Source organism: Strix uralensis, chromosome 1 (genome assembly GCF_047716275.1).
Source record: "Strix uralensis isolate ZFMK-TIS-50842 chromosome 1, bStrUra1, whole genome shotgun sequence".
Taxonomy (NCBI): Eukaryota; Metazoa; Chordata; class Aves; order Strigiformes; family Strigidae; genus Strix; species Strix uralensis.
Genome location: NC_133972.1, coordinates 79,449,917 through 79,462,282, shown reverse-complemented (window position 1 = coordinate 79,462,282; position 12,366 = coordinate 79,449,917). Strand labels below are relative to the sequence as shown.

Here is a 12,366-nt window from a genome sequence, read left to right as displayed (position 1 = left end):
TTCTTTGCTGTGCGCATGCGCAGACAGGCATTCAGGCAGAGACGGAGTGTGTCTTTACAGCATAAAAGATGATTTGGAGTTTGAGAAGCTGAATTGTGAATTCAGTGGCTTTTAATATTTGAAAATAATGAAACAAAGGACTGCAGTCAGATGGTTTTTGAGTTAGTAATTATGCAGGTGTATTGCTGTTTTTCAAAGGGTGTTCCTAGAGATTTTCCCTTGGCATCCTACAGTAAATGTTGCCAAAATGCAAGACAAACAACATGTTCTATCATCATTTCAGTTTTATCTTCTGTTTTTTAAATTTAGTTTGACTGCATTTAACTGAAATTATTGGAGTTTACATGAACCTAATTAAAATGGAAATGTAGAGTGCTGGGCTACAGAATTTGACTCGGTATTTGTTTTCAGAGTGATAAGAATGTATCTATACCGTAAAACATAAACGAACAGTTTGGTCCAAAGAAAACAGATGAAAACACGCTACTGAGTGTGCTTCATCCAGTCTAATTTTAAGCAACTTAAATATTTTCCCCACTTTTGTTTCTTCTACTTTGGGAGCCTGTCACACGCAGTTTAAGTGGTAACAATTTTAAGAAATTGTAACCTCCTATTCTGAACTTCCCTTTGTTCAGTTTTACTCTCTACTGCATAGTCATGTTTTCTTCAGTTCAATTCCTTTCTGCTCTGATTTAGATAATAATGTTGGAAATGAAAGTACAAATACCGTCTCTTTCTCCTAGGCTGAAATGGAGCTAGTGAAATGGGGGTTTGATGCAGCATCCATTGAGCAACAAATTGGTGACCACAGGAGAACTCACAATGCCATTGGAGACTATCGCTGGCACCTGGACAAAGTCAAAACAGATCTGGTAATTATTGTCTTCCCTTACAGGTTGCTTAGTCTAGATTTATATCATTGACTTGCTGGTGTTCCACTACAAAAAGGAATGCTGAATATCTCAGCTTCTCTTCGGAAAGCACTGGTGTCATGACAGCAGCACTTTCAACCTAATATTTATTATTTCATGATTATTTTGTGTTCTGCTTCTTTCCCCAGAATTTTAAAATGAAAATTTAGTAGCTATTTGAAATTTTGTTGTTGTGTATCAAGGCTGGCAAATAAATATTGCAACAGATTTTTGAGAAAAATGGCTAGGAGTGATTATTCTCACTTTCTGTCTAGGTATGTTAAAACAAGAAAGAGAAAGGATAGGGTGGGCTTGGAGTAATGAGGGAATTTCTGTGAAAAATGCCCAAATTCTGGGCTGTGGATTTTTTTTTTTTCTTTTTTTGCCCCTCTGAGCCTTCTGTTCTCCTCTGGATTTTGTGATTGAAATAAAGTTGTCACTGAAAGTGCAGTGGTTAACTTCCTCTCCTATCAGCCCAGCAACTAGTATAAGAGGGAGGAGGCTTACTTCATTTCCATTCTTCTCTGTTAATTGCTCACATGGGCAGGAGGAGAGGGAGTCGAATCTAAAGAAAAGACACTCTGTTCTGGAGCTCTGATCTATAGGCCAAGCTGAAGAGTGGGAGGGGTGTTACTTCCTTTTCCCTTCTGCTTGAAATGGGAAAGGTGATAGTCTGGCCCTATGGAATACCAGTTCCAAGGTTGTGCAGGTTCCCAGTCATAGAAATGGGTATAAAAATTGGAGCCTCCTGCTCACATTCTAGTTTATACTACTTCATAATCTCCAAAGCTAGCTCTAGGACTAGCTGGTTCCCCACAACTGTCTAGGAGTTTGGTACAGAAAGAGATCCAGTTTTGGGAACTGTTTTGGTATTACAAGGGTTATGTGCAACTTTGCTTATGTACTAAGCATTCCTGAGGGAAGTAAGTTTGTCCAAGCCTTGGTTTTATACTTCCTGTTGTCCTCCAGCGGTGCAGATCTGCTACTCACCTATGTCTCTTGCAGGCTTTTGCAAGTTACCACCTGTAGTTGTAACATTATGATGCTGGCACTGTAAAGGAAGTATCAACAAATCGGCAACTTGTAAAAGGCTCACTAAATATTTTCTGTCTGTTTCAGCGGGAGAAGGCTGCAGTTCATCAGCTGGAGGAAGAATATGAAGGACTGCTGGTGAGCATGAGATGTGTTCATTTTTGATACCCTCTATGATGAATGTTCTTTTTGCTTTATTAACACCAGTGTGATAGTCAAGGGACACTTAAGGTTTCAACAGAGTGACAGATTCATATTTAAATAATTCTATTCAGCAGTAAACTGACAGTGCTTTGTGGTTTCTATAAAGTTCAATTCGAGTCATGAACTTGAGATTAATTCATTACGTGATGTATAATTGACTTACCCTCACAAGGAGGTTTCTAGTTTGCACTTGTTGAAGGGAGTTGGTCACTAAGCAGGTGGAGAGTAGAACTCTACCTCCTTAATGGGAGCAAACGACAAAGTTAGTCTATATATGAAGCTTAAAAAGTTACTCAAAGATGGAATTAGAAGCAAATTCTGTTTAGGGCTGTGCATCTTCTGCGCTTTGGATCTTCATGTAAAATACAGTAAGAATTGTGTGCAAATGGTAGATTTAACCCTTGGATTTGGAAGCTGATTCCTTTACACATTTCAAGCAACAGGTTGTATATTATGATGTGAGCACAGAGAAGGGATCTTTTAGTGAAGTGTCATATGTTGAAAAGGTGCTGCTACAACATCAAGGATGTACTATGAGCAGCAAATACAATTAAAAGTGATGTTAAATGGTCAGACATTTCTTGTGTTTTCCCCAATGCCTTTTTGCTTTCCTCCCTACATGTCTGCTACCTTTGTGTTTGAAATGACTTTTGGAAACTGCTGACTTCAGGTTCCCGTTGTTATATAAATCCAGACAGGTTGTCCACTGTCCATTGCCAGCAGGTTTTATAGCTCAGTAAACCCAGGCAGATTATCTGCTGTCCATTGCCAACAGGTTTTATAGATGTGTGGCTTTTACTGTTATTTTAGTTTAAAAAAAAAAAAAGTACATGCTTTGCTCTTGACTTCCCCTTCTCCACCCAGCACAGGCATTTCTGTGTTTATGGCTTCTCATTTCTGGAATTCCTTGCAGAAATATTCCTTTGAGAGAATGGATCAGCTCCGTCAATTCCAGAACCTCATCCAAGCCACCAGCAGAGAGATCATGTGGATCAATGACTGTGAGGAAGAGGAGCTTCTCTATGACTGGAGTGACAGGAACACTGACATCTCCAGGAAGCAGGAGGCCTTCTCTGTAAGACAGCTCAACCTCCCCATGCTTTCCATGGGCCCTCTTGGGATAGTGAGGGAGGAACAGCCTGGCTCAGGGGGACTGATCACAGGACAGGCATTTCTTCACTATTTCAAAGTTCCTGGGGATTTTTATCAACACTTTTGGATTAAGTACTGCATGACAACCTCTTGAGTCAAGATTAGACATCTATTGGAAGATTGTGCTTCCATTCAACCAGTTGTCATAGCTTCTTTTGACCTTGGAAGCTGGCCTTATCAGTACAGACTGCTGTGGACTAATAATCTCATATTGCTTATGCACACAGTCATTATGTTGGCATGCTAAACTAAGGGACTTGAATCAAACAGTTTAACTCTCTCTGTTAGGACTTATGTAGGGGTTAGGTGGTGCCTATATTTGGCCCTGATTGTCTGTCACCAGGAAGTAGAGATATGCCAGAGGGAACTGGTCTCTTCCTCTGACGGTTTTGCCAGCAGCATGTTGAGTGCATGGTCAGAGGTAGTTTGCACTACTCCTTGTCTTTTGTGGGTACATAGGGAAATTGAGCATGTGCATTTCTTTAACCAATATTGGTACTGATCACCAAATTGAAAAAGGAATTAAAGTTCACACTATTAAGGAGGTACTTTTTTTTTTTTTTTTAGTTCCTTTGTTCAGGATGTTGCAAGATGCAGTCATTTTTGCTTCCATCATTCCTAGGAAAGGCAGAACTTTGGGCACTTTGCTCTGTGAAGCCACAAGCCTAGAGACTAGAACTGAGATGATTCTTTGATTCTACTGTTTTCATAATTAAATTCGGTTACACTGAATAGAATTGCTATGTAATGTTAGCAGGGATAATTTTACTTTATCACCACTATCTGGAAAATATTAAGTAAATCATCCCGTGCAGTGTACATTTGGGGTTTGTTTAATGCCATGTTTTTGTTTAGAAACGCATGAGTGAACTGGAGCTTAAAGAAAAAGAACTCAACAAGCTAAAGCAAGAAAGTGACCAGCTAGTGCTCAACCAGCACCCTGCATCAGACAAAATTGAGGTGAGTTAAGAGTTTGTGGATTTTGCTTGCTCCTTTAGTTGCTACATGGGAAAAGTTCTCAATAAAAGTCCACAAATGAAATGCTGCATTTGGACCTGAGAAGGGTTTGCCTGCCAAAAAGCATGTCTATTTTTATCCGGCTGTATGAGCTGCTCTATTAAATGTTACTGCCTTCCTCTACAGACCTGGCCACAACAACTGCAGGCTTCTTAAGAGCTATGGAGAGAACTCTCATTGCTATCAAATTTGATGATAGATGCATGTGAAAAATAATACGAGGGTTAGGGATTTGTCTGAGTGTATTGAAATTGCTGTATCTCATTTAATTGACTACAGTGCAGCAGAATTTATGGTAGGAATGAATGTCATTGTTCTTCTGCTATCTTAGTAGGTATGTTTTGAAGAAAGCCACACCCTTTGTTGAGGGTTTATATTTAATCCAGGTGCAAATACTTTCTGCAAGTGAAATTCATAGTGCATTTCTACAGCTTAGTCAAGACATTTTTGCTTTCACAGCTTGGTGTACATTTACCTTTCAATTACAAAGGCTGCAACAATTTGAAAAATCTCATTTTCTTAGGAAATGCTGTAGTTCTTATAATTTTAAGAGTGCATAAGAACCCTGAAACTGAAAGAAGCTAATAGGAAAAAGAGTCCTTTCTGCTCTTCAGTGTATTTACTTTGTTAACTGTTATCATGTTGTGTAAAATCACCATTCATATTTCTTCTGTGGTCAGTTTCTGCCTTAAAGGAAAGATCCTTGTAAGCTGTAGCAGTGAAGTAAAAGTTGTGTGTAGTTTTCTAAAGACTATATATGAGGACTACTTGAGAAGTTTGAATTTAAAAGTAGCCATCATAAAAAAATGATGTTTGACAGTGTTCTTTGGAAGAAGGAGAACTTGACAATTTGCAATTGAAATTTTTTATTTGCACTACTGTTTGTGCATTTCACCCCTTTTTATTCATGCACTTCAGGCTTTATGCTGATCAAACAAAATTCAAGTCATGAACAAATTTCTCTATGCATCCCACAAGCAGGTATTTAATTCATTTCAGGTAGATGCTTAGAAGTTGGGGAACTATTTGCATGAGTTACATTATTCTGGTGTGCCTGAATTTGTTTTAGCAGATTTTTCATCTGCATTTATGTGGAGCATAAATAGTTTTGCTTGAGTCTAGGTATGGGAGAGAGATCAGTGTGGTGGTTTGAGTTCTGTATATTACTATTTTTGTTAGGCCTACATGGATACGTTACAGACTCAGTGGAGCTGGATTCTTCAGATCACTAAATGCATTGATGTTCATCTGAAAGAGAATGCGGCTTACTTTCAGGTGAGTAGTGATGTGGAGAATTCACGTTACTTTTGTTAAAAGTGTGAATCCCATCACAGATATTTTTTTCTGTACCAAAATCTTTCTAAATCCATACAAAATTATGCATTAACACACTGTTTCCATATTGTAAATGCTACCAATCTGCCAGATTTGAACTGGGATTTCTCATGAAAGGAATCCATTGATTTTTAGCAGACATTAAGAGCTGTGTACAACTGAAATCACAACTTTTCTCTTGTAGTTCTTTGAAGAGGCCCAAGCCACAGAGTGCTACCTGAAAAACCTACAAGACTCCATCAGAAAGAAGTTCATCTGTGATAAGAGCATGTCACTGCAATCTTTGCTGGAGCAGATCAAAGAGCTGGAGGTACTGTCACACCCACCTGAGAGGTTATGTTCTGCGTTCCTTGAAATCAGTTGCCCTGTTCAGATACCAAATGTAAACCCAACTGTACTGCAGTGTTTATATCCAGTACTGTATGAACTTGAAACCATAACTGTATATTATTGCCCATTTCTTAGGAGAGCCTACAGATGGATCAGTGTTATTCTGTGTAATACTGTTTGGGAACTCTGACTTCTTTTTAAATCTGGAATGAGCCCAACAAATTCCTAAGTTTTTGGCATGCTAACAAATTATAAAAAGGAAATACTTTCATTCATAGGTGGTAGAAAAGATTTGGCCTCAAAGGATAAGTGCATTTAATAAATGATTCATCATGTCACTATATCACTGTAGTCTCTTTGGAAGGACTTAACTCAGCTTTTTTAGCTAACTATTTGCTCATCATGAATTAGGCACTACAATTCCAAATTGAATATACTGGAGGAAAAATGGTCAGTGATATAAAAGGGCAATTGATGAAGTCAGGTTTGAGAGTGTAATTACTACTTTTTTTTTTTTGGTTAGCATTCATGTTATAGTAGATTCTTTCCATTTATTCCTGTGTTTCTTACACATCACTTTAACCACATTGCAGGTCTGTATGAAAAACCTGCTTTGCAAGTTTTGCAAACTTTGCAGCTTGCCAGAGCTGCAAAGATACTTAGTTTGATGTTTCTCTTTTCTTTTTTTAAAACTGCAGTTTTATCTTATAGGCCAATGACTCATCCCACGAAGGCTAAAGGAAGTTTTGCCTACTGTGAGCTCCAGATGTATCCCTCTCTTAATAAAGCAGTGGGAACTAGATGTGGTTTCTTTTTAGAATGAATTTTTAACATACAATTTATCTTTGCAGAATGAACGCGAGAGAATTCTTGAATACAAGAGGCAAGTGCAGAGTTTGGTGAATAAATCCAAGAAGATTGTGCAGCTGAAGCCACGTAACCCAGACTACCGGAGTAACAAGCCCATTATCCTCAAGGCTCTGTGTGACTACAAACAGGATCTGGTATTGTATCCCTTTTTGGCTGAGCATGAACATCATGTAAATTAGAACATGGCAAATTATTTAGTAAACAAAACTGTTGAGCTGATAGGTATAACCCCTTTGTCTGCTTCTGGTCAGCATTTAAATTTCTTTGCCAAAAAAGCTCTGACATTCTTGCAATTATGAGTAAACAAGCTAGGTTCTGGTTGGTTAATAAATCTAGTCAAAATTATTGTTATTATTCCATTAAATACTCGTTAATACTCATAGTTCAAATTAGCACAGAAAAGTCTCATGGATAAATTGTTATACAGATGCTTCCCAGCATCTATGCCTTATTTTTGGTGATTGCTCACTTTTCCAGTCTCTCTGGGTCCTTAGGTCAACACTTCATCTATCAAGAGGTGAGGAATGTACTGTGGGTCATTGGTATTCCCATTTTTTTGCTGGAAGGAGTATGAAATCGATGGTGATAGTTTTTATTCCTCTTCAGTACTGGAGCTGCTTTGGTTTATTTCTATATTTTTTCTTAACAGCAGGCTTAGATGTGTTTTCTGCTTACGTGCTCTTTCTTCTTGACTGGTTTCAATTATGCAGTTTTTCAGTTCTGTTATCTGTAAAACTTGTTTTACCTGATTCACTAGGTTGCACTCCTGTAGTGACCAGTAATTGACCACTTTGATTTGTGTTTACAATATGGGGTTTCTGCTATCTGCTCTGTGTCTGCACTCTTCCGTATCACATTTTATTCTAGAGTCACAGAAATTCAGCCCACACAGAGTAGCTACTTGTTCTTACTATAACCAAAACTAAATAAATTTAGGCAGTAGTTACCTGACTGCTTGGCAATTGCTCTTACTTTAAGCAACCTAAATTCTGCTCGGATGAGGGTAAGCCCAGATGAGTCTGGAGCCCCTGCATGCTCAGATCAATGCAAAGGCCATGGCCTTTTACTAGTTACATCAAAAATTATATTTGCTGGCTGTAGAGGTGTGATGCAGGTAGAGTCCCATCAGGATAAATTATAGGAGGAGCCTTCCCCTCTTGGATGCGAGTGGGTTGTAACCTGCACCATAGCCACACCCATGGCTTCATGGTGTCAGGATTTCTGGCAGTTGAGGCTGGTGGATCTAACTCTGCTGCACTTGCTCCCAGTCCCTGCGCAAATACGGATGCAGCACTAAGCATCCTTACGCCTCCAGCTCACTGGCTTACAGCCATGCATGGTTGCATAGCTTACCGTGACCATGTGTCCACATTCAGGCTTTATTTGTCATGGCAAGCCCTAAGTCTGATGAACAGTCAGACTGGCAACTGCTCAGTGTTCTGTGGCTCCCACTTGGTTTTCTTGGGTTTTCTTCACAGGGAAACCAGATTCAGGGAGAAGGGGTTGATCTGTACCGATCTCTTGCCCCAGTATGAAGCCAACATGCAGACTCAGACCTGGCAGCTGGGAAGCACTTCCACTTCTGTGATCTAGATGCATCTTCCTTGTCTGTCTCTCTTAGAAACCCCATCTTACTTAACTAAAGAAAAAAATGTTGTTCTGCGTTCCTTACAGAAAACAGTGCGCAAAGGAGATGAATGTATCCTGAAGGACAATAATGAGCGCAGCAAGTGGCTGGTGACTGGCCCCGGAGGAGTGGATATGCTGGTGCCATCTGTTAGTCTTATCATCCCACCCCCCAATCCATTAGCAGTGGATCTTGCTACCAAGTGAGTTGCTGCCTGGGTTTGGACACCTGCCACCAGGAGCAGATAGAATAGTTCACTCAAAATAGCAACCAATCACAAAATCTGGTCTGTGCCTTGATCACAGTGCCCCCCCACCCTGTAAGGGTGGGGCATTAAGGACTAGACCCTTGACTTGGAAATTCACTTCAGTGAAGCTTGCTGGGATCTAGGCTGGGATCTAAAAATATTTAAAACTTAACTTTTACAAGTTTTTTTTCATCTCTAGTAATGGAAGTCATGAATAAATTAATTTCAAAGATTTTCTCAAGTAGAGAACAAGTCTTAACACACTCCACATCTGGTGGATGTTTCTTTGGATGTTTTGTAGCTATGCCACAAGGACAGATGCATTTTGACCATGGAATTTCTTTTCTCATCTCAGAATTGAGCAGTACTATGAAGCAATTTTAGCTTTGTGGAACCAGTTGTATATCAACATGAAGAGCCTGGTATCTTGGCATTATTGCATGATCGACATTGAGAAAATCAGAGCAATGACTATTGCCAAGGTAAGACTCCACTTGGCCTTACCTGTAGACCAGAGACACCCATGACCTGACCCCTGTTGTCCCAAACAGTGCTTGCTGTGTCCTGTGCAGATGTATGTTCTGCAAAACCATGGGCCTTCCTTTTGCTGGGCTGCACAAACAGTTATATGTGGAAGTTGTCATTTCATTAAAGGAGAAACAAAATGCTTTCCCATTCAAACATGATAAGGATAAACGGGAAGATTAGCTAAGGGGATTTACTACATACTTGCTGTACTTGTTCCCTCTATGCAAGGGCATGGATAGACAGAGTAAGAGGTAGAATTTCAAACTGTTTTTAAGTTATGAAATGATTATAACAAGCTCAAAGGGCACCATACTTTTAGATGCAGCCTAGGTAGGTTTTACTCTAAAATGCAATACCTCTGTTTTTTTTATATAGGTGTATTAGTTTGTTCCTTAATGATTAACTAGTCATAAACCTTCCCCAATTGCTTCTTTTTTGAAAATACTCTTCTTCCTCATTTCAGCTGAAAACAATGCGTAAGGAAGATTACCAAAAAATAATAACTGACCTGGAGATCCATTATCAAGAATTCCTGAGGAACAGCCAAGGCTCAGAGATGTTTGGCGATGAAGACAAACGAAAGATCCAGACTCAGTTCACTGATGCTCAGAAGCACTACCAAACCTTGATTATACAACTGCCCAATCAATCACGGCAGCCACAAACAGGTTTGTTGTGCTCCTGTTTTTTGTACAGAACGGACTGCTTGGGTTTCTTTGTTGGGGAGTGGTGGGGTGGTGGTGCATTCTTTTTATGTAAAAATGTTCTCATAAACATATGAATGGAAACATGTTCAAGGATTGTACTGCTGTCTCCCAACATAACAAAACCGACCATGTGCAGGGAAGAGTATGTTTTGTTCTTCCTTCCTTTGGTGTGAATGGTAATAGTCCTCTAAAGTTCATGCAACTTGCTTGGAAAATGAGAGGAATTTAGTCCATCTGATATGTTTTCAGTTATTGGGAAGCAAAATCTCACTGCCACATTTGAGGAAGCAAGTTCATTTTTTTGTGATGGAATGATTTCATTTCCTTGAAACAGCTGCATAAGGGCCTAGATCTTCTCCCTGTTCTTAGTGCTACAGATCCACTCAATGATTAGGTCACTTGGGCACTGCATTGGCTTTCTGTAAGTAGGTGCTCAGTTCTCTGGCAGTTGACATTTACTCAATTCATTTTACAGTGGTCCCAACTGAGAGCTGTCCTGTGGGTTCCTCAAACACCATTATTGTTAACGAGAGAAACCGAGAACATGAGAAACAGGAGGCCTGGCTGCTGATGGAGCTTCAGAAACTTCGGCGTCAGATTGAAGCTTCTGAGATTCAGATGGTTCAAAGAGCTCCTCTTGGAGTGGATCAAGGGGCTGTGCATGACTTTTCAGTCAGAATAAAGGATTTGGAGGTAACTGTGGATGTTTTTCTTCAAACATCTCAAGCTCAATATGGCTCTGTGCTGCAGAGCATACTTCAGTTGTATTTCCAATCAGCTGGGAAAGACACACATCCTGTGCAGAAAATTCTCAATTGGAAGCTAACCATGATGATTTGGATTGGAGTTTAGTTCCTAAGTAGAAAAAGTTGACTCTTGGATTTTAGAAGTCAAATTCTGTCAGGCAAAGAATACAGAAAGCCTGATGTCAGTTGGACATGAGCTCATGTTAAGACTCATCCAGGTTAAAGCACTATTAAAATCCTTCTGCACAGGCCCCACTTTACCACGTACCTCTGAAGTGCTGTCTGTGGTATGCAGAGTGGATACATGAGGCTTACAGACTCTCTCCCTGTCCCAGTTCTTAAGATTTGAAGGAGACTGGAGAGGGAAGATTACTAAGAAAAGAGAACAGGTTCAGCATATGAGAAATTCCCCTGAGGCAATGAGGTTGCAAAGGTCTTAAGAGCAGAAGGACCTTGGCACATCTACTGAGTGCAGTAGGGAGCTGGCAGTAAAGCCCTCTACTTTCAACAGAGCTGAGTTTCAGGACTGGAGAAGGTGATCAGAGGTATTAACCTGCTGTGGACTGGACAAAAAAGAAACCACCCAATGTTACCTCGAAGAAAGCAAGCTCAGGCACTGCTTCAGTCCTCAGTCAAGTTGGTTGGATAACAGCAGGCTATTTGGATAAGGAGACCAATTGCATATGTGCTGTAGAATGACCATTCAGCCACCAAAAATGTGTAAATCAGGCATTCTCTTTTCTTAGGGTGTGCAGAATGACTCTCAAATAATGGCTGAAACCCTCAATAAGCATAAGGACTTGCTGCCTAACTTCAGAGGCTGTGAAAAGTATGTGTACTTGCAGTCAGAGATAAATGCCCTATTTCAAAAACTGGAAAATATTAATGGTGTTTCTGCTGGCTACTTAGACAGGTAAGAAAACTGAGGTTATAGCACTAAATCATTCACTTTCTTTCATAATTCTTAGTCCAGAAACCTGCCTTTTGTTACCAGTAGTGTAAAATTACACTTTCTTTCCTACAAATGCTGTACATGTGGGTAGAAGCAGACAGTTATGTGAATTTCTTCTCTTTTCTGGAAGACTTTTAAAAAAAAAAAAGGGAGAATCATGGGTATTGCTGAAATTTCTTCTGTGTTGTCTATTCTCTTTAACTAATGGTCTGCAATTAATTAGAAATATCACCTTTCCTGCCCTAGTTCATAACGGATTTGTCCTGTATTATTTATTTCAGCTTGAATGCATTGAGGTGTCTGCTCCAGGTTATTCTACAAACAGAAGATGTGATCAGAGTTTTCGAAGTCAGACTGTCTGAAGAGGAGACTGTTCCTTTGGATCTTGATAAAGTGGAGGCTTATCGGGCTTGTCTGAAGGTGAGAGACCAAGACCCAAGGACATGACAAGGCAAAATTTGTAGCTGCCTACACTGGTCTATTGAGCTGGGTGAAACCCTTCTGAAACCACAGGAGATGGAAACGCTGATTCCTATGTCATATTTTGTGACATAGACATACAATGCTTTTGCAAATTATTGGAAGGAGTGTACAGGTTACTACTTCTTCCATCCCCTGGTTGTTGCTGCCTTTACAGAAAAGCCAGCGGCATGGAAGGTCTCCATAATCCATTTCTGTACAAAATTATCTGTGTTCATTTGTATCACT

At 39.7% G+C, this 12,366-nt stretch overlaps 1 protein-coding gene across 2 annotated transcripts in view; it reads left to right on the top strand.

The window, feature by feature from the left end:
* Positions 1-12,366, top strand: part of DSP (desmoplakin) — a 39,540-nt gene that overhangs the window by 13,912 nt on the left and 13,262 nt on the right. For both annotated transcript variants that reach the window (XM_074872273.1, XM_074872266.1), the window contains exons 5-17: positions 744-872; positions 2,031-2,081; positions 3,061-3,222; positions 4,155-4,259; positions 5,496-5,591; positions 5,836-5,961; positions 6,833-6,985; positions 8,526-8,680; positions 9,081-9,207; positions 9,717-9,921; positions 10,436-10,653; positions 11,453-11,619; positions 11,940-12,078. In XM_074872273.1, the coding sequence (XP_074728374.1) occupies positions 744-872; positions 2,031-2,081; positions 3,061-3,222; positions 4,155-4,259; positions 5,496-5,591; positions 5,836-5,961; positions 6,833-6,985; positions 8,526-8,680; positions 9,081-9,207; positions 9,717-9,921; positions 10,436-10,653; positions 11,453-11,619; positions 11,940-12,078 (1,833 nt within the window). The remainder of the gene's footprint in view (positions 1-743; positions 873-2,030; positions 2,082-3,060; positions 3,223-4,154; positions 4,260-5,495; positions 5,592-5,835; positions 5,962-6,832; positions 6,986-8,525; positions 8,681-9,080; positions 9,208-9,716; positions 9,922-10,435; positions 10,654-11,452; positions 11,620-11,939; positions 12,079-12,366) is intronic.